This window comes from Copadichromis virginalis, linkage group LG15 (genome assembly GCF_057382275.1).
Source record: "Copadichromis virginalis isolate Kocher_CV1m ecotype Utaka linkage group LG15, C_Virginalis_male_GT1.1, whole genome shotgun sequence".
In the NCBI taxonomy this organism is placed as follows: Eukaryota; Metazoa; Chordata; class Actinopteri; order Cichliformes; family Cichlidae; genus Copadichromis; species Copadichromis virginalis.
This window is the reverse complement of record NC_140632.1, coordinates 7458722-7480623: the sequence shown is the minus strand read 5'-3', so window position 1 is coordinate 7480623 and position 21902 is coordinate 7458722. Positions and strand designations below refer to the sequence as shown.

General features: G+C 40.2%; 2 protein-coding genes across 3 annotated transcripts; one reads left to right on the top strand and one right to left on the bottom strand.

Moving 5' to 3' along the window:
* The first annotated feature begins 2034 nt into the window (after window positions 1-2034).
* Window positions 2035-5388, top strand: LOC146691700 (usherin). Its single transcript, XM_085433537.1, has 6 exons — window positions 2035-2325; window positions 2969-3132; window positions 3313-3417; window positions 4574-4645; window positions 4731-4904; window positions 5164-5388. The coding sequence occupies exons 2-6, from the start codon at window positions 3076-3078 to the stop codon at window positions 5251-5253; spliced, it is 498 nt and encodes a 165-aa protein (XP_085289663.1). The 5' UTR covers window positions 2035-2325; window positions 2969-3075; the 3' UTR covers window positions 5254-5388.
* A 2968-nt stretch (window positions 5389-8356) lies between these two features.
* On the bottom strand, window positions 8357-20851 carry fez2b (fasciculation and elongation protein zeta 2b). 2 transcript variants are annotated; one of them, XM_085431615.1, is made up of 10 exons: window positions 20433-20851; window positions 16852-16960; window positions 16533-16649; window positions 15416-15557; window positions 13470-13597; window positions 12899-13048; window positions 12601-12681; window positions 12048-12123; window positions 11689-11754; window positions 8357-11025 (listed from the first exon to the last, which is right to left on the bottom strand). In XM_085431615.1, exons 1-10 carry the CDS (start codon window positions 20735-20737, stop codon window positions 11009-11011), a joined length of 1191 nt encoding a protein of 396 aa, XP_085287741.1. In that variant the 5' UTR covers window positions 20738-20851; the 3' UTR covers window positions 8357-11008. The 2 variants fall into 2 exon arrangements, with proteins under 2 accessions (XP_085287741.1, XP_085287742.1); XM_085431616.1 differs by lacking the exon at window positions 12601-12681.
* Between the last annotated feature and the right edge of the window lie 1051 nt (window positions 20852-21902).

Below are 21902 nucleotides of genomic sequence, written 5' to 3'. Positions count from 1 at the left end.
GTTGTGGCAGACTGTGTACAGATCATTCTGAGGACTTTAACAAGTAGGTAGGAAAACAGATGACACTGATACCTGCATCAATGCATACATCCAGGATACAACAGGGGACCATTTTCCATGTAGAATTTAAGAGGAGGAAGAAGAAAATAGAAAATAAAAGATTTCATGCAATCCTCTGGAAAACTGTTAGTAAAGTTATTGCTGTAGCTCTTTACTGTCAATCACCCCATCACCTCCACCAAAGCAGGCTGAACACCTGAAAAGTTGAAGGTCACTTTAAGACTTTGTGCACCAGTTTCTCCAGCACACAAATCGAAGGGTTTAGTTGATCTTTAATATCATTGTTATTATTATTATTATTTTTTATTATTTTTAAATAATGAGCATACATGTGACGGGATATGCAGCTGTTCCAAATCTCACTGCAGTGCAATAAAAAACTATGACTGGGTGTGAGGTAGGTTCACTCAGGAAAGGGCAAAGCCAGCAGTAGCTGCCTAGTGCCATCGTGTGGTCATACAGGATATTGCACAGGTCAGTAAGTTCACGTTATTCTCAGAAATATTTGGAGCTCATATTACAAAGTTTTTTCTTTACAAAAAAATATTTTAGCTTCCCCCCCAAAATGGTTATAAGTATATCCATTCACCCATACTCTTCCACATATCCGGTCCAGGGATGCAGTTGGGCTGGACAGGTCGCGAATCTGTTGCAGGACTAACACATTCATGCCTACAGCCCATTTAAAATCAGCAGTTAACCTTACGTACATGTCTTTCAACTGCGCCAGCAATAACATGATGATGCATAAAATTCAGTTAAACAGTGTAACTGAAACTCATGCTGGCCAAAGGCCCCTTATGAGCCAGACAGTGTGTTATCCTTTAAATCAGTCACTGACAAAAGCTGCTTCCTTTTGAGTAATCAAAGTAGAATTAGTGGCGTAAAGGGCATACGATAAAAACAGAAGTTACCACATTACAGCTTTATCTTTAGATGGGTTTCTTTTTAGTCACTATTATTTAGCAATAAAGAAAAAGTGAGTTTTCCACCCAAAATTTAAAGAGAAACTCCAAACGTAAGATGACCGATTTCACTTGAAAATAAACTGAGCAAATATTATGTACAGTTTCCTCTTGATGCACACAAATAACCAAGTTAAACTCATACTGGTTCCTTTTTTGAAGCACAGATAAAATAAAAAGGTATTTTTTAAGAGCACAACTCCCCCAAAGGGCAGGGCCTACAGTAAAACTTTGATATTTTTATTGCAATATCAATATGTCAGCCTGTTTTTTATTGTCATTGTGATGTCTTAGTGCATCATATTGAGAAAATTAAAAGTGTTGTACAGCTCTCTCTGTGGCCTTTCATATGATATACAGGACGCTAAGGTCACGCTTAAATGCTTAGCCAACCTAGGCACCCATGTTCCCCATGACCTAGTATGTTGTTTTGAAATTTAAAGAAAATCCATAAAAAATTGTAGGCAATATAAAGTTTTTACTGATTTTCCCACCAATTTGGATGTGATGTTGATCTTTCACCTAAAGTAATTTGGTTGGAGCTGTTGCTGGTATCTACCATCTCACAAAATTTGAACTTGATAGGTTGAAAACTGTGGATGCCAAACTGCTAACAAACATGCAGAAAGACAAACAACTGGAGCAGATTACATATTTGGAATATAGACATTCTTGTGTCTTACACTATATTTATTGTGTTCATCCTCCACATTTGAATACTAGCTCTTCTGTTGGAGCTTGTCTGGTGTTTGTTTCTTATTACAAAGATATATTTTCAAAGTGCAACTATTAGCTTTTAGTGTAGCTTAGCTTAGCTTGTATAACTATTCCATCTGCCATCAGTTGATATGAGTGTCCATACTTACAGACAGGCTGTATAAGAAATGACTCACACTAGCAGTACACTGGAGGATCAGAGAGGTGATATGCTAACATGCCTCTTCAGGTGAGCTGAAACCAGACACCTGGCTGTTACCATGGCACCGCTGGGGGGTTGATCGGAGGTGGAGAAGGACTCAAATGCAGCTTTTTTCAAGGCTTCTTGAGCTATGATACTAGGCGTTTTGTCTTCCTCCTGCTGTCTGGGATTAATTTGTAACAAGACATGGCTGGACTCAATTGAGTGTTGAGTCCTGAAGGGAGCCAGTCAGCAAATAAAAGTATCAGATGTAAAATAGTGATGGGTGGACAGTGGTGATCCTAAACGCCTGACAGGTCTTTGCCCTTCTGATCGATGTGTCACACAGCGAGGGGCTGTCAGCACCCCCCGCCACAGGCCGAACAACGGACATCAGCACCGGTGAGTCCCACTTCTCCCACACAGCAACTTTTTCCACCGACCCCTTCATCATTTTTCACCTGCTGTCAGTTTGCAGTGAGTGTCTGCAACATCTTGGGCAGAAATAGGCTGGTACTGAATGTTGGAACATGCTGGAAAACTGCATGAAATATTGCACATGTTATGCTCGTTATACAGCATCTTTTTGCCTTCAGGGGCCTACCTGCAGTATATGCTCTTTAATCCACCAATATCCACTGCCAGTCATGGTCTCTGTTAAAGTATAAATGAATGAAAGTGTGGTCTTTGCTGCTTACTCCGAAGGTTAGAAACTAGGCCAAGCAAGCCGGAGTGTCTCCAGTTACAGTGTTATCTCTTCCTCGGCAAGCATCTGATCATCTTTCTTTCTCTAAGTGTTGATTTGTGACATGCAATCTAAACCCTACATGATAGACTTGTATGACCCTACAAGTCATAACTGTGCATACTACGCTTTTACTTTATCTGTGAATCTTTCATTTTATCATCACTCTTGCTTGTATATTCAGATGATATCTGCAAAATAAAAAAAGAGACTATAAAGACTAATGAAGACAGAATAGCTTTGTGCAAAATTACCATAATACATAGTGCCTTTATGGTATTTACTGATTTATCATTCCAGATTCACCAAGCCCCACTCCTCTTGTAGGAGGAGGAGGAGGAGGTGAGAGGGCAGAGGGAGGCCAAGAGGAGAGGCAAGTTGTCCGGGAACTGTGGTTCATTGTAGTGATGGCAGGCATTGCCCTACTGCTGCTCGCCATCGTGCTAGCTGTTGTGCTTCATAAGGTAAGATACAGCATCTGTGTTACTGTGTGTGAATGGTGGCAGACTGATTTTACTAATTGCTCTTTCCATTATTAATAAAAACGTGCATAAACTGCACGATAGACAACTGGGGCAATCATTGCAACCATTAGAAAGCAGCTTAAACCAAACTTTCCATTCCCGCTCTTCATCATGGCCTAGGCCCTGAACAAACCCCCATTCAGCAGAGAGAGACCTCCATTGGTGGCCCTGCCCATGCAGAAGAGGAGTCCCATGGCTATCTACCCACCCAGCAACTCTATGTTGGTGAGGGGAGATCTACTCTAGTTTCTTTTTGTCTTATCGCTTATTCAACATTTCACTTACAATTTGTAAGTGAAACTGTACGTGTCTCAGTAACCACTGGTTACTGACTGCAGCTAGCTAGCTGTGTTTGACTTATTCACCAGGGGTCACCAAGGCACCTAATATTTATATTATGAATGACACTCATGACTTTTCCTGATTAGACTTTTTGCCAGTACAACTGTATAAACTACTATACTACACTATAGTGTGATATACTATATATTTTATGCTATAGTATATGATATGCATTTCGTTGCCCTGTACCTGTGCATGTGCAATGACAATAAAGTTGAATTCTATTCTATTCTATTCTATATTGTTTAGTTTCTATACTATATTACACTATACCATACGTTTTGTACTATAGTATGCTATGTTATACTATAGTATATTACATTGTTTATTCTCTATACCAGCGGTGCCCAGCCTTTTTGGGCCATGAACCAGTTTATGTCCGACAATATTTTCCGGCCTTTAAGGTGTCGCGGATAAATACAACAAAATAAAACCACTACCAGTACCAAAAAAAAAAGGAAGATTTAATGATAACACATGGGAAAAGACCCAGGGAAACTGAGTTAACGATAAAAACGATAAAAAAATTAATGATAAAAATGATAAAAACCCTTAAAACCATACATATGTATGTAAAAACATACATATGTATGTAAAAACATACATACGGTATAAGATCATTTTAAGTGTGATGAAAAGTGAATATTATATTTAAATACAGATGTGGATTTATATACATTTCTTAGATAATAAAATGTGGGCTGTTGCCAGCATAAACTTTGAATAGAACTGATGGGCAATCAATACTACTATATTTTCCAAGGACGTATGCCATGCTGTCTGAGTTATTACCAGCATACACCACTCAAATTTAGTTGATGGGTAACATTTGAGTGTTTCCTTAGTATTTATTCTTAGTAGTTTCTCTGCTTAACTTTATTATTACTAATTTATTAAAGAGGTTACTGTGTTATAAGTTACAATGTATTAAGAAGGAGACTATTTAGCAAATAAGAAAGGATTGCTAGTATTTGTAGCCCATAAAATACATTTATTACATTACTCTCAACTGAAAAATTCTCTCATTCATTTCCCCCAGTTTGATACTGTGCCTGACACAACAGGCTTCTCTAACAGTGTAACGCTCAAGGCCTTCACCATGAAGATGGAGGTAAAAGCAAATGTCTAATCTACATATACGAATACATTTTTATTCTATATGCAAGTGATACTTAGAACTTTTTCTGTCTTACCAGGAAGTGCTGGAAGCTAAATGTGAGCCTGGAGATGAGGATCCTCCACAGGGTGAGTTGGGCATCCTCAGTGTGAACTCCCTGAGGCGCAGCGTCAGCCAGGTGATGGATGGGAAGTCACTCACTGGAGACGATGACGTGTGGGATCCCAACATTTCAGGCCATGACAGTGGGATGGTGAGAGATCCCAAAAACGTATGCTGTGCCTGTTTAAACTGGAAGCACTAAAGGCCTTTTGCTACAGTCACAGCAGAGGAATGTAGTATGCTATATACTGCTAACCTATGACCTTCTCACTCTGCACATTCTTTACATTTGTCCACAGAACTGTAGGTATTTAAACACTCACAGGAGAGACAGACTTGCTTAATAAGAAAAAAACATATCACTGGAAATATGACTATTTCCTTTAATAATCTCCATTCTTCTTCTACAGTTTATGGATGATGAAGAATTTGTTGATACAATCAAAGGTTTCAGCACAGTGAGGAAGGAGCACACCATGTTCACCGACACTAACCTGTGACCTGGCGGCAGGGCCGGCAACATCCTGAACAAGACTCTTAAAATGCTTAAATCCACCCTTTTTCATGTTCAGCTAAAGCGTCATAGCAGCTGGCTAACAGTTCTCTCAAGATGAGCCACCACTGCAGTAAAGAGGGGGGGGGGGGGGGGGGGAGTAAGAGGAGCCCAATGGGATTCGTGACAAGAACAGAGGAATAACTCTGTGAAGGAAGGAGAAGGGAACTGTTCTGACATTCAAACATTACAGAGTGGAAGGTGGAAGCAGCTGCTTGTGTGGAAGGAAAACTAGGACACGTCTGACATCACCACTGGACACACAGAATTAAAGAGAGAAAAAATCAAAGATACAGACACGTACGTTTGTTAAGCTTTCCTGCCATTTTCCGCTGTAAACCCTTTGAAGTCATGCTGTATTTGGATGCTCTGTTAAAAAAATCTCTTATTTAAACCTTGGCATGTTCATTCAACTTTTTATGTCAGTTTTTCCCATATTTATATATCATAAACATATCTCAGTTTTTTTTTTAATTAACTTTAACACTTCCAAAGATGAAGTAAAGGAAAAAATATCTGGAATCATTAAGAGAAGCATTACACTATAAGAAGGTTTTTCCTTCCTAGGTTCATTAATTCTTAGTTATTATTAATCTCTGGCTCTCTCCCAGGGCGAGTCTTTTGTTGTGCCTCCCTCCCCTGACCTCCAAACTGGTCATGGCTGATGGCTGCCCCTGGCTGGTTCTGTGGGAGATTTCTTTCTGTTAAAAGGGAGTTTTTTTTTTAATGTGGCCCTGAGAGGCCAAACGGACTGGAACACCAGCAATAAGAAAAACGCTGCAAAAGCACACAAAGCACAATGGAAATAGGAAAAACAAAAACAGAAATAGGAAAAAACAGATTTCCAAAAGCACAAGGGAAGTGTTTCTGGGGAGGCTATAAAAGGACGGACCAGTTGCAGGAACCCAAAACATTGTAGGTGTGTTTTATCATGATTCATATAATACTGATTGAAGGAAACGGTTTCCAGGGCCTAATCCGTGGATCGACTTCCTCCGAGGCGTGGACGTCTATCAGCAGAGAATGTACCTTCACCTATCAGCAGAGAATGTCCCTTAGTCTGTAACACAGTCAAATATATTCTCAAGTAATATTCAAGCATGCCATTCAGCGTGTTAGTACGAGCTCGGGAGCAGCTTGGGAGAACAAGAAAACAGAGACTGCTTCAGATTGTCTTCCCAAAGTGACTCAACTTTATTCACAAGTACAACAGTTTATATAGAGGGTAAAATTCATGAGACAGCAGATTTATCAGTTTAAACCAGTACAGACCAAGATAAGGCAGCGTCTTCCTGCCCATGGGTGAAGAAGCATCCTTTGTGTAGTTTATTAGTTCAGCTACAATTGTGATTATCTCAGCGACATATTTTCAAGGCACAAAACGAAGAGTTCTTACATTAGTGAAATCTGAAACAAACCATTTGGCCTTCAACAGGCGTCTAAAAGATTAAGAAACTAATGTAGCTGAGGGAGTGATCTCTGTGGTATTTCAACCTTGTACCAGCCTGTGATTCTCACACATCAATTCTTGGGTCAAAGAGAAAAATAACTAAAACAAAGGGGCCTTATTGAATGACAGAGTTTTCCTGCATAATGTCACTATAAAACAATATCCAGTAAATGCTACCATGGTACTAAAATACCTAACACTGATGACGGATTTTTAGGCTAATAGTTAGGCTAACACTCTGACCTCTCATCTTTTCTTTCTTCACAAAACCGATAGATCCTCTACTTCTTTTAAGTGTCTCCCAGCGCGATTCTTATTGCATATTTTGGTTCCTGCAACTGGTCCGTCGGGTTATTGTCTCCCCAGAAACACTTCCCTTGTGCTTTTGGAAATCTGTTTTTTCCCCCCTCCTATTTCTGTTTTCTTTTCTTTCTCCCCCCCCCCCCCCCTATTTCCGTTGTGTTTTGTGTGCTTTTTCCTTCCCACTGTCGCCAAGTGCTTGCTCATTGGGTGTCATTTGATTGTAGCGTCTTTACATTCCAATAAAAGCACCTTGAGGCGACCGTTGTTATGTTTTAGTGCTAGACTATTTCTTGCAATTCTTTCACATGCATAAACTCCTGTTTTCTATATTTCATCCTCATACTTTGACATCTTATGTAGACCCATGGTATTCTTTTTTAAATCTTCCCATTAAGTTTTTACTTCCTCCAGATTTGGGAACAACCAAGGTCTTTTGCCAAAATCTATGTTGGACTGTATGATTCTAACGGCTCTCTCGTTGAGGACGTCTTTCCTTTGAGTCAGCAAAGTGCAACAGCTTGGTGAAGTCTGCAGGAAGTCCATTTTGCATCTTGCATATTTAGGTCTGTAAAGGTATTTGTTTTGGAAATTTAAATGACAAGTTTGTTTTCTTGGAAAAAAAAAAAAAGTAAACGTACAGAAATGTGTTTGGAGGTGTTTCATGAATCCACAATGTTCAGCTATTAAACTGAAACAGGTCTGTAAAATATAATTGACTTGTTTGTTAAAAAGTTGTTTAAAAAAAAAAAAAAAAAAAAAGCTGAATGAACAGCCTCTATTCAGTCATTTTTCACCATTTGGGAGAAAGCTCCGGTCACCCTGGAAAGAGCTGCTTGCACGTTTGCATGCATTAGAGGGTCGTGATGGAGGAAAACGCTAGACTGTCTTAGTTTTATGACTTTCCCATCTATGTTTTCACAGTGATAACATTAAACTGGTAAATATGAGTCCTTCATTTCAGGTGAATTTCATATTTTCCATGAAATCCAAAGCATGATTCCCAGATCAGGCTTCCTCAGCCACACTTCCCGAGTTGCTCAACATCAAGCAAACAGTCATGTGAATAATTTCTACATCATATTGGAAAGTTTTTCAAACTTGACAAAAATGGTCTTCCTTGATATTCAAATACATAGTTTTGACACAGCAGTGACTTAATATGCACTAAAATAATTAGGATGGGACTTTTTACTCTGTTAGACATTTGTGCAAAGATTAGGAAATTACACTTCATATCTGAAAGGTCAAGGTTGGACATGCACAGACCTAACCTGCAAATTAACAGGGAAAACAAGCATGAGGAGGTAACTCTAGTTTTTATTTTGAAATGGGTTGCAATGCAATGAGGGCACAAAACACTTGTACTATTACAGTCAATAATATGGTTACAAAACAAACATTTACATAATAAATTAATATATTGCAGTACCACATGAGACAGTAAACATTAAACCCCAAACTTGGGAATTATATTGCATTAAAAAAATGAGTTATTTGTTAACTGTACAAAGATTTTCAGGCATTTACAAAGGCAGCCTCTTATTTCATTGCTTGTTGTACATATATAAATATAAATCTTTCAATTGGTAGTTGAACTGATATGTCTGCTGAGCAGGCCGGATGAGAGGCTCTGGCCTGAGACGAGATCTTTCAGTGACCTCTGTGCTGACTGCCATGTCATTATAAATCAGTTTTATTTACACAGATGGCATTAAAAGCTAGTTTAATTCAAGCACTTTCCTAACCAGATTATGACAAATCAATAGACACCTTTCAAGATATGATTTAAGTATTTCGCTGCCTCTGATTTTAGGACTTCTGATTACTTACCACGAGTTAAAACTATAAAAAAAAAAAAAAACTCTGCTTGTCCCTTTAATCTAATATCCATATGCTCCTAAACAGACAAATCATTAACCATAAGAAATGTGTTTGCAACACTAAAGTGCATGCAGCACATGCTTGGTTGCGAATGTTTTCTTAGCTGGCAAAAGTAGAAACAGGTTACATATAAATAGTCTTAACACAGCACTACAAGCTTTTGACTTCCTTTACAAAATTAATGACCCCCTATTCATTTAAGCAACCGTTTGTGCGGTCCCCGACATTCATCATCTTCATCACTCCCCTTTCCGAGAGCGAGGCGTTCGATTATTACCCAGTAAAAGACAGATGTGTTAACCACAGCTATGCTATTATAAGAAGACCCCTACAACAAGCAGATGCTACTGCAGCCTCTACAGATGTTACCTGCGCTACAGCTGCTGCTATGACTGCAGAGCGTACTACATGATTCTGAGCGGGTTCAGCCGAGTGGCTGCTATGCATGAGAACATTTCTAAGATAGAAGTGCAGCAAGCTCCAAGTTTAGCTGCTAAAAGACGACTCAGGAATGTCAGCAACTTTCTGAGGATGATTTAAACTACTAACACTGATGATCGTACCTGAGAGCTAGGCTAGACCTGATCTGACAGTGTGTGGTGCACCTGTAGCGGCTGGTGTTTCGAACGTTAGCGTGCCAACTTGCTGAAGACGCGGTTGGTTTTAGAGGGGCAACTCCTGCCAGTAAGTATTGCACTTCCAGAAAGACTTGGAAGAAAGCCCAGACTTTTAGTCCTAGTGCAGATCCTGAAGGTTTTCTCAAGCCTGGGATGAAATAACCTTGGTGACATCATGTTAAAGGTTCTCCAGAGCCGCCGAAGACATTACACAGCAGTTTTGCTTCACCACACACTAATCTACTGAGACGTACTCTGTGCTACGACAGCACACGATCAGATCACTGACGGAGTAAAGTGCTACCACTAAAATTTAACCGCTAAAGATGTAAGAGACTGGTTTAAAAATGCCACAACTAATAACAGATGCTTAACTATTTACTAAATCTGACTTCATTTGAGCTACAACACCAAGCTAACATACAATCAGACAGACTGGTTGCCACTAATGCTGAACTTTACCACATGAGGTATCTGCAGACTCGTGAAATGACACCTCGTGGGGAAGTGATGACATTGGTGGGAATGGGGAGGTTACTACTTGAGGGCTCAGAGGTCAACAGACTAGATTTACAAAATGTTTACAAAGTCCCTTATCTCACTAAAAACACCCCCTTATCCAAAAATATGCTTTACATATTTGTTCATCCAGCTACGACTTTAAGTCTTTCCACTTTTTTTCCCTATTTAAAAAAAAAAAGTTCCCCAAACTGTGCAATTTCTTTCATCATATACAAAATATTTCATCTTAACATTCAGCTAACAGCTACTAACGAGTGCAAACCCTAAAGCAACATGCAACAACATCACTACCTACAGTTATGCATTTTTAAATTAAAGGGTTTGTTCCTTGATCCTCACCAAGCAGTTTTCAACCTTAAGACGCTGTCATGATGTGCAACCATCAACAAATGCCATTAATGCAATGGATTCCTACCGAGGAAATAACAAAACAACACTTCATAACACGACTTGCCCGGCACTTTGAGATTCACAGATTCTGCCCGGATTCGTTTTTCCTGTCAGGCATGAACTACACAGATGCAAATTTCACCTCACACAAGCTTGATGACGTTGCACGCAGGTTGAACTTTTGTTATTTTCCTGACTGTTCACAACTCAAAAAAAAAAAGAAGCCCTGCACAAACCAGGAAGTGAAGTGTTCAGACTAATACTGATTACTGGCATCTATAGACAAGTTATCATGCAGTCAGAACATACATAGAGATGTAGTACTCAAGCATTAAAAAGTTAAAAGTTACATTGGAATATACGAGTCAAGGAGAGTTAAAATCCTAGGATCAACAGAGTTTTAAAAAAAAAGTACCACAAGGAAAGAAAGTCTATGATGTGGAAACTGGGGGCCACTTTGTGGGTTTTTCCTGGATTACCAGAACCCTCTTCTGATGGTCCAGTGGATGGTTCTGGAAACAGGAGTGTCGCCTTTGACTTTACGTGGGACAGAGGACTGTGGAGAGAACAAGAGCAGAAATGCCCTTTACTTTATTTGCACAAAGGAGAGCTGCACATTAGGCAAAAGCAACTACAGCACGGACCCAGTGAGTGAAGAGGAAATGGTAATTACAGGTGAGAAGCACACATGAACAGGTAGGTACCACTACAAGCTCGCAGTAAAGGCAAAATATGGGTGTGCTTTTGTGTTTTAAGAGGAAGTGTAGTGCAGCAAACAAGCACCACAGTAGCGAGGAGGGAGTGAGGGGACGGCTGCTGCTTCTGGGCATAGCTAAGGTCACCAATGCGCACAGAGAGAGAATTGGATCTGTGGTCACCTCTCAAACCTCAGTTTCCACTGCTCTCATACCAGAGCTACCCCCAAAGGACAACGCGGCACAGGTGAAAGACAAAGGAAGTACAGGTCAACACTGAAGGGTGGCAAGGAAACGATTTCTCTTCTCCTTTAATTAACCTTTGTACAGTGGCCTATGTTTCTGCACTCTCAGCTTCCCTAAAAACAAAGAAGGGAACTCTGCATTTCCCCCCTTTTATTACAAAACAGAGTGTGGGTGTCTGAATAAAGTCACCTGATTGTGAGAGAGATATATAAAATTTGGACTGTTTTTTTCTCCGTTTTAGTCAAATTATAGACTTGATATAAAGTCTTAGTGCTTACCTTTGAGAATATAGTCTGTTAGGAGGGCAGGTACTTTCTCACTGTCATCCCTCATGGCATGGAGGACTAGAATGAAGACAGCAGCTTTTTACATTTAGAAAACAACCACACAAACTGACAGGTTAGCCCCAATCAAACAGCAACACCGGGTTAGCCTGGTAACACAATATTATTTTACTGAATGTCATTTTATCTGGGTTGGTGCAGATGAAAAGAAGTTTGTCCAACTGATAAAATTCACACAGGTTTGAATTGTAATCATCGAATGTAAATTGTTGTTTACTTCATATATGAATCCAAACACCCTCCAAATGATGATGCAACACATTTGCGTTTCTCTGATAAGACTTTCGACTCACTCTTTGTGAGGATCTGGAGATCTTCTACAGACGGGGGGCCTGCTTTCTTCTCATAAGGGATCACTGTGGTCAGGTACTGCAAAGAAAGTCAATTATGTCAAATACAATGACACAGCTACAAAAAGCTACCGTCATGCTTCACGCCAAAATAAAAAAAATAAAAATATGATATCTGTGAGCGCCATGCAGATCACATGAACATGTGGTAAATATTTGGCTGCTGGTTGCAACCTTTCAGCAGCCGCTCAGAGAAAATGTTTACTGAAGCGAGGGTAAAAAAAATAAAATAAAAATATCAGATGAATGAGACGTACATGCTGGAAAAAAGAAAAACATTTGACAAAACACAAAGATAAGAATGACTAAAGTGAAGGAAAAAAAGAATAATTAAAAAATAAATAAATAAGAAGAAGACAGATTAAAACGATGGCAAGCATGTGTTTGCAGCTGCACAAAAGGAAGCAAATATGGCGGCAGGACAAAAAACAAACAAACAGAAGAAGCAGAGAATTTTATCTGCAGTGGAAGTGGAAAGAGGAAAGAGCAGGGGCACCTGTTTGTCCCCTCCTGTGTTGCCAAAAGTTTGACGGAGGCCATTTTGAATGATATTGGAGAGTCCCTCCACAGTGAGGAGCTACAAGAAGCGAGAGGAAGATAGAAGAAGCGAGAGATGAGAAGGATTTGGTTTCAGTGCGAAGAGAAGGAGAGCGCCTGGCAGAACCTTTGGTGCTGTGATGAAAGATTCTCACACATGCAGACCGTTTATCAGGTTATGCATCTCTCCTCATAATTTAAACACTTTCATCAAAGTCATGCATGTCTTCTTCCACAAGCGTGACCACGTGACTCACCGTGCCGGGTATGTGCGTGCTGGCCGTCCTCTGGCCGTTGGGCCCCGTCGTAGTCGTGTGCCGGATTTTCTTCTTCTTTCGCAGCAGCTCGCGGTGCTCCTTCTGTCTGTTCTGCACTTCAATGAGCAATGAGATGAAGCTGTTCTTCACCTGGATACATGCAAAAAAACCAAAACAAAATTTAAAAAAAAAAAACTGTTTAATTGTGACCACACTACCCTTTGCTATTCTCATTAAAATAATTATTAATATGCCAGAAATCTATTTTTGGATGCTTCAAAGAAAACAAACAAACAAACAGAACGGTGTGACAGAATCGTGACAACGACAAGTCAGGCTAAAAATAAAGCTGCCAGCAGTTCATAGGCTTGTAGAAAACTGTGAGAGCTGCTGCTATAAAACAAATAGGTTATCGATTAACTGTCCTTTCACATTAGGCTTATTTACCTCAAAGCACTACAGAGCTTTTCTGACAGGCTATTATTATTTTTTGCCGCCATTTGTCATTGTAGAGCCTGAACGTCATTGCCTTGCTGTGGATTTAAAAAAATAATTAAATGAATCAAAGTACCTCCTTTTCATAGTCCAATTCATCTCGCAGAGCCAGAGCCTGGATCAGCTCCTCACTGTAGCGACGAATGGCCGCCTCCACTTCCTCCAGAGTCTCAGTCAGCTCCGACACGGACATCTGACGCAGCCCTGAGGACCGTGTGAACATACGAGGAAGGAGGAGAGTGAAGATGGTGTACGTGGGTTGACGGGTGTTCACAACGAACAGCAGTTTACAAAATTCTTACATTGTATCAGTTACTTCAGTGCTATTACAAGATTCACATGTGTAATAACCAGGTTACAAGCATCTGCTGTACCAGTTTAAAAGGAGACAAAGAGGCATTATTCATTTAAAGGTGTATTATGCAGCAGTGTTTGAGCAAGCTAGAGCACGAATGCTGAGAGAAAGAGAGACAGCGCGGCTTTAGTGAAAACAAATGTCAATCAGAGAAGATGTTGTTATTTTTCTATTGTTTCGGTAAAGGTTAGGTTTCAACGCACAAAAAAACAAAACAAAAACAAAAACACGGCCATGCCTCCATACAAATATGGAGGTGTGGCCTCTTTAAACAAGGTTTCTTCCTTGTTTAATGGGAGCTTTCCTTCCCACTGTTACCAATTGATTGCTCATAGGGGGGTCATCTGATTGTTGGAGGTCTCTCTATTATTGTGGGTTGTTAATGTTACAATTTAAAGGCACCTTGAGGCAACCATTGTTGTGATTTGGTGCTAAAACTTAACTGAATTGAATTTGAGGGTAGCGTTGCTAACTTAAGCTTCCTTGTGTCTTTTTTTTCTCTCTTATGACATGGAAATGACTCCCAGTCTTTCACTGAAAAAAAAGACATCTTACAACCCACTAAGATCCAGACTTAAGAAGATGAGAAGCGAGGATGCTTCTGGACGTGCCGATGGTCTGACGTACACATACAGCACTTCTAAAAGTAGCACAGAATGACGGCAGTTATCACAGATGTTGTGGAATCGATTACTTCTCATTAAGAAGCTTTGCATCCTCTGTTTTCGTGTCTCTTTCTTGAATGTCTTTCTAGGTCTCGCTGGGAAAAGTTGAGATCCAAGAAGGAGATCCAATATGGGGGAAGTCAGCACAAATGAAAGCACCGATAGAGGTGCTTTCATTTCCACGACACAGACAGAGAGCAGAGGATGAGACAGTGATGTAACCTGGTCGCAACATTTCTTTTTTTAATAGACTCCTGCCTACGCAGCCCTCATGCTGATACTGGCTGGGGGCTACACGCCCACTGCCCGAAGGTTTCAGCAAAAAAGATCCTGAAGGCCATGAAATAATACACCTCCACATAGTTCCAGAGGGTAACAATAAATTATAGATTATGGATTGCCATGTTTTAAGTCTATACAGTGTTTGTTGGGGGAAAAAACCCCCCCACAGAATTTACACTTGAATGTTTTTAAGTCAGACAAATATACAACCTACACAAAACCTTTTACGTCTTAAACAAATTTAACGCGAGAAATGAAGAAAGAAGGTATTTTGGCAACATGTTGTGTAGCTTTACTTATTTTTATTCCTTCAAATAAGAGTAAATGTTTAAATACTGCAGACAAACATTGTGACACTCACAGTCCTTGTTTCCAGTGTTTGAAAAAACCCAAACCCACTAGAATCTGCAGTTAACAGATGCAAATACCTGAAACAAAATGGCCTTAACAAGGCTTTCTGTGTACAAATGCATATTCCACCCCAGTTGAGCATTAGGCAGATATACGCTTGTAATTATATAACATTTTGGGGCAACACACTTGCTGTTTGTCCGCATTTGTTACGCGTTATGTAAGAATGTTATCAGACGAGTGCATGTGCCTGACCATTTCTTCACGCACTGGACAGCGCAGACATGAGGAACGAGCACGCCACCATCAAAGCGTTTTGCCTTTAAAGCTTTATGTTGCTGCAATTTAGTGGTACACGGTGATACTCACGGTCCTCGTAGCTGGTGTTGGACCCGGAGCGTTTTAGAGCATTGAGGTCTTGAGAGAGCATGGACAAGTCGGACTGTGAAGGACTCTCATCGTCCTCTGGGTCTGGAGACTCCTGCATCATCTCCTCTATCTCCTCAATCACCTGTACAAAAAACAACAGAGGTGGGCGGATCAATCCAAATATCAATAGTATCGATACCAACGCTGGTATTGGTATGGGGGTAGAAACAAAATGTCTAAATTAAGCATGTAGTCCACTAAATTGTGTTAAAAAATAATTCATTTTGAAAATGAAAAAACATTTATCCTCACCTCCTATTACAACTAGCACCATGCTAAAGGCTTCATACATTCCCTCACAGAAAACATTATTGCTAGTTCACGTAAACATAGGCTGAAATCAGAGTCCTACGGTCCCCAATCATGGGGATAAGGTGAGTGATTTCAAGAAAAAGCAGCAGAACCCAGTGTGTGTTTACATGACCAAAACGATTGGAACAACTGTTCTGATCTATATTGACATGATGATTTTTTATTGTAGTGACGAAAACGTTTTTCCTACTCTGTCACGTAAAAATAATGCTGCTTTGACATCCATGTTATGGTGCCAATATCCAAATCTCTGCAGCGAAATAAAAGTGCTCCTCCTTATTCATATGAATTTGGTGCATCTCTAAGAAAAACAAACAAAATCAAAATCATAGGGCAATGCTTTCACTTTGAAATGGTGTTACATTTCTGTGAGTTAAGACATCTTAGTACACAAATAAGCTGTTTATTCATCTTTTTGAGAGCAAAATATAAAGTCTATCACTCCATTGTACCTGCATGATGGATGCGAAAAAAAACCCTGAGCTACAGGATAGCATGTCTTTTGAACATTATTGTCCCAAAGCCATGATTGCTAAGTGAATCTATTGGAAACACATCTTTAGCCAAATGTGACTGCGTTGAGGATTTCAGTGCATCTTTGTAAGCTGGATAGATAGACTGTGTTTTCTGCTCTTCATAAGATGCAAAATATGTCAATTCTACTGAGGCACAATTATCCACATCAAAGTTTCTTTAACATCTGCCAAAAGCACAACACTGCTGTGCTCAGGTGTGAATGTTTTACCTGCTCAGCTGTGAAAAGCGGCTCGTCGTTGATGCACGAGACGATGATTGAGTGCATGTCCATCTGCTCCCTCAGCTCCTCATCGTCAGACAGATCTAAAGATTGGTTATCCAACTTCTGTCCCAGGGGAAAGAAGCGAGGGCAGAGATTGAGAGACAGATAGGAAACTTGGATGAGACAACAAACAGGTGGTTAAGTAGATTGAAGGCAGAGGGTTCAATCTGATTACCGATCTGTGCACTTCACTTTTAGAAATGTATATCTACTGTGTGTTATAAACATCGGACATGACATTGGACCGTGTTTGCCTCTGCGGTACCTCGTGTTCGGTGAGGTTGAGGGAAGGCAGGTGTAAGGAGCGAGTGTGCGACGTCTTCCAGTCCACCGGCATCACATTGCCGTAGTTATCCGTCAGAGCGTTCCACACCCTGGAGCAAAGACAAGCATCCGTGACGGGTATTATGAGAAATAAAGAGAAGTAGTGAGCAAAACAGAGAAGGACGGGTGAAAAGTAGTTTTATCTGTACACAGGACAGATAGCGTCCTTCTCTTTTTAGTATGACACATGATTACTTGGCACTTTTTGTGTCCTGTTCTCTGACCACCCCCTCACCACTTCAACATGTTCTTGCTGCTGAATCACACCGAAGCCGCTGATAAATGCGACAGCTCTAACAAACACGTCATTTGCCCAGGGTCTGCTGAAATGTGACGAACCAGTGGTTAAACTATTGGTTCTCCAATTATTTTCAGAATTTTTACTATTAGTGTGTGACTAACACTGGGTGATTTGGGGGGGGGGGGGGGGGGGGCCTTACAGTGACACCAACAGTCTGTTGAATGTTTACAATATTGTGCAGCATTCGAGTTTGGCAGACAACTTAGCAGAGACGAACAGATGGTGGCACGGAGTCTGTTCAACACGACAAGTTACTGTTAAACACAAATCCAGCATCATGCATAAAAACATATTTGTTAACAGACTCTCAGCAGGCTCGGAGGATTCTTGTGAAATGGATAAAGGTTAGGTTCAATTATATAATTACTGCGGGAAACTACTTTCATCTAGTCCCCCATGGGGTACTTTTGCGTGTTTTTTTTAAACTCTAGGACAGAAAATCAAATCAGCTCAGGGTTTAAACTCAAGTGTGCATGCATGAGGTTCATTTTTTCCCCTCCTCTTTTGGCTCTGCATGTGCGAGCACAGAGAGGATGGATGCTGTGAACCCATGTGTCACAATGGCTCTGCATTGTCATAGCCTCTTGCTCATCCTCGGAAACACAAACACACAGACACACACAGGCAAATGTTTATATAACATGCACATTTCTCCCTGAAGTGCTCATGCACAGCTTGGGAAGCGTGGGGCTGTTGGGTTGTTCTAAATAGGGCAAAGGCTGGCAAGGAACTATTTTTTGTGCCTTGAGCACTGACGCCGTCTCTGCCACGTGAGCGTGTGCCAAAACGCACCATTAGCTTCAGTTTCACCGAGTGCATTTGCATTTTAAAAACAAGCCTGGTTGTTATTTCAAATGTTTTTACCTCAGTGCTGAGGAAATTTGTCTGGATTACTTTAAGAATACGTATATGCTTGCAGGGGTACAAATATATATAATTTTTTTTACCCACTTTGTTTCAAGCACACACACATTTGTTATCCGCAGTTCGTCTCAGGCATGGTTTTGCCAGAGAACTCGTTAAGCGTCTAGGCACGTCCCGCAAAAGTGCAGTCATCCAGAAAAGACTCTCACCGAGTCTGGCACTGCTCTTTAGGCTTGACTAGGCTGCTGTCCAATTATTACGTTCCCCGCTTCCTGTTTCTTTACCTACAACAACCATAAATGTTTTCTTTCCGCTGTCATGCCAGCTTCCCCACAGGATTCCACTGATCATTAAGTGAGACAGACTGCTACTTCTTTTTGCTGTGACAAGCTCTCTGATGTGCATAACTGTCTGTGTGTTGCACTGAAGTGGAAAAAAAGAAAGAAAAGGATAAAAATCAAAACTGGGTGCTCAAGCAGAGTTTTGTATAAGTCTACGCACAATCCTCTGGACCCTCTGTCTGTGTCAAAAACTGTTAGAAAAGGTTTATGGAGGCTTTTGAATCTTAGGAAAGTTGTTCTGAATGGGTCACACATCCACCACTGTTTCCTGAGAAAAAGCAAACTCTGATGCCTCTAATTATAAGGAGGGGGACCTGTACAACCTGCAAATCCAATTTTAAAACTTCTTAGTGGGTACGTCTCACTCCAAGTAACTTTTGGACAAGTTGATCACAAGGGTACGGCAACCTTTACAGCCTTAACTGTGTGCTACTATTTTGTGTGTCTAAAAAAAGACATGATAAGTACACTTATGTTTGTGTGTTATCAATTTATCCTGTGTTCCGCTATAATTCCTCTATAAAAGCAGAAATCCATGGCTAACCTCTGTTCTGTTCATGTCAGCAGTAGGAAAGCTTCCCCGCATCGTGTGCTTGCATCTTACAGTGCCACAGTGTTGAAATATTAGTTACAAAAGGGAGGAGGAGAGTGACTCATGCAGTCAAGACAGCTTAGTAGTTAAAGTGACAACTACACTGGCTGCAGGGCTGATGTGACTTGCCGCTTTGAATTAATAGAAGGTTTTCATGTAAATGTGTGTGTGCCTGTGAGATACAACATAAACTAAGTACCTCCATGTGGAATTTATAATAAATAAATAAATAGAAAACATTTTACTGATAAAAACCACCGAGTGACCTTGACATCACCCACTTGGGTTCCTGGACACCCATTTTGAATCCTCCTTTAAAGTTTAGAATTTTGGAACCATCAGTGACAATCTAGGGATATTAAGCACACCCAAACAGCAATCGTCAAACACAAGACAGATGCTCCAGAATCATGTGGCTTATGCATAAGCTATTTCAGCCTAAACAGAACCATACAATTATAAAAATGACCACTATACAAGACAATACAAGAAGGTATCTATCCAGCAAATGAGGGAAATATTTACTCAGGTACAAAAAGTACTGCAGTTAGAAGTGGGATGGTTTTTCCTGTCTTTCTGTCTGCTCCCATTAGAAAGAATGCAGGCTTAAGGCAATTTCACACCTGGCTATGTAGTCCACGGTGAGACCAGATGTTGAAGTCAATAGAAGGTTTTGATAAATTCTTATTTCATACCCAGTTATTTCATTTACCATGACATTTTGTGGATTTTCTTCTTTTTGTTGCCCATCCCACTGTTTTTAAACATTAATCTAGTGCAAGGTGCATGTGGCACAGCAGATAATATATAATAAATAAATACTGATAAGCCACCATAAGTGAAGGAGGCTGACATCAGGATAGCAATAAAATCTATGAATACTTGTCTCTGTATCCAGAAAGAGGAAACATCATGAAAGCCAAAAGCAGAAACTCTTTTGTGTCGTGTGAGAAAGGCAATTTGAAAACAGGAGGAGACAGAGTATTTGCACAGGGGTCAACAACTATTCAGTTATTCCCAAATGTACAATTTAAGGATCACTAGTTTTATGGCCAACATCAAGCAGTCCAGCATGAAAACCAGCACTGTTAACGTGGCATCAACACGTCCTCCACACATAAATAGCTCTTGATTCCTTCTTTAGATAGCAAAATTTTTTTGTATTTGTTGCTTGTAAAATGCTATTCCTTCTTAAAGACCAACTTAACGAGTCAAGCTGTGACAGATAATGGGTTTAACACGTTCAGTTATGTGTTATCGTAAGTGTATTCTGGCTAAATATTGCATAGCACTGATTGAAGCTAGCTAAGATTCCCATAGTGCCAATGTAAGGTTAGCCTGGAGAGGCTAAAGTGGTTAGCTAGCCGGGAGATTAAAAGTTAGCGTTAAGAAAACTGGCGATAAAAAAAAAAAATCACACTCACTCGTCGTCTTTCAAGTAATTATCCTCGGTGATAGGTTTAATGGGAGCTATGTTTTCCGTCGTAGTGTTGTAGTTTCGGAAACACACTGTGAGCTTCTCGTCGAAGTCGTGGACAAGGTCCTCCATCGACTTGAAGCTGCAGATCTCCCCAGAGAAACTGTTGTCCAGATCCGAGAAATCGTCTAGGCCCGACGAATCACCCACGTTTGAGTTCAGCTTGTCTAGTGGGTCGACCACGTCCGAGGACGGCTTGAATTCGTTAAAGTCCTGCCAGTCCTCATCAAAGTGGGCTAACGGCGCCGCCATGACTGCCGTGGATTCTCGGTTCAGTTAGAACCGTCGATGTTCTCTCTGCTTTCGGCTTAGACTCTCGACCAGACTGCGAGAAGGAGACAGAGGAGAAGCGGGGTGGGCGGACCGAGCCGCGTGACGTCGCGGCGACGTCCCTCCCCTTTTCCATGGAGCAAAACAAACACGGTAGGTGTCGTGCCAAAAAGTGATCCATGTGTCGAAAAATTAGGTTCCCGGTGTTTCTATGTTGTTTTCTTGAGTTATATCTTGTTTGTATGTACTGTTACCCTGTTGTTTTAAATACCGTCTGCTTTTAGGCTGAGAATTACCACACAAGTTCGTTCTGTGACTGCATGGCAATAAAGAATCTTTGTATCTACAAAAACTAATTGCAGCTTTTACCTTGTGACAGGAATGATCTCATGAGAATATGTTTGACAGATTACTGGACAAGAAGTCATTTATAACAGATCACTTTTTGGCATGTGATCATTGGAGTCTTTACTATGGCCAGTACTCCGACGACATAATCATCAAATCATTTTAGCAACCCCGATAATCTTTCATCCATCTGCACAAAACATATCATATATATCATCATATATATATATATCTTGTTAAAACCCAATGTATTTTTTAAAATCTGAGTAAATGACATGTAAACAAGTAAATGTCATGTCAATGACTACTTTCTCGCCTGTTATTGTGGGACAAATGCCATTTGTAGTTCGAAATTAACCAGCAGGGGGCGAAAAGGGCCAAAGGATCCAGTTTTTTTAAGCTCCTAACTGTAAATATTCAGGTATTATATATGGAAGCCTTTTTCCGCCTCTGAAAAAAAGAAAAGAATAAAACAAATGCAGTTTGAAAGTCAATATTTTGGGTTTGCGTTTGTATCTCGAAATTTGGACATTCTGACATAGGTAACTCAAAATTGAGAGACAATAATGTGGCATTTCAACTTAGCTCTGCATGGCAATTGTATTTATGTATCTATTTTTATTTTTTTACTTTTTGCTAAGGTGAAAACAAGCTTCCGTAATCATGAAAGAATTGCATGTCTCAATATAGACCCGATATTTCAAATTCCAATTCAAAGGTGCTTTATTAGCATGAAAGTCTCTAACACAATATTGCCAAAAAAGTCAAAGTACAATTTAACAAAATGATCACAATTTAT

What these genes read in the sequence shown, in the direction of transcription:
- fez2b (XM_085431615.1), bottom strand. Translation starts at nt 20,737, where the DNA reads ATGGCGGCGCCGTTAGCCCACTTTGATGAGGACTGGCAGGACTTTAAC. An exon ending in TCAACCTCACCGAACACGAG is followed by an intron (nt 16,650 to 16,851) that starts GTACCGCAGAGG and finishes CCCCTGGGACAG; the next exon opens with AAGTTGGATAACCAATCTTT. An exon ending in CGCTTTTCACAGCTGAGCAG is followed by an intron (nt 15,558 to 16,532) that starts GTAAAACATTCA and finishes TTTTTTGTACAG; the next exon opens with GTGATTGAGGAGATAGAGGA.
- LOC146691700 (XM_085433537.1), top strand. Translation starts at nt 3,076, where the DNA reads ATGGCAGGCATTGCCCTACTGCTGCTCGCCATCGTGCTAGCTGTTGTG. An exon ending in CCTTCACCATGAAGATGGAG is followed by an intron (nt 4,646 to 4,730) that starts GTAAAAGCAAAT and finishes CTGTCTTACCAG; the next exon opens with GAAGTGCTGGAAGCTAAATG. An exon ending in CAGGCCATGACAGTGGGATG is followed by an intron (nt 4,905 to 5,163) that starts GTGAGAGATCCC and finishes CTTCTTCTACAG; the next exon opens with TTTATGGATGATGAAGAATT.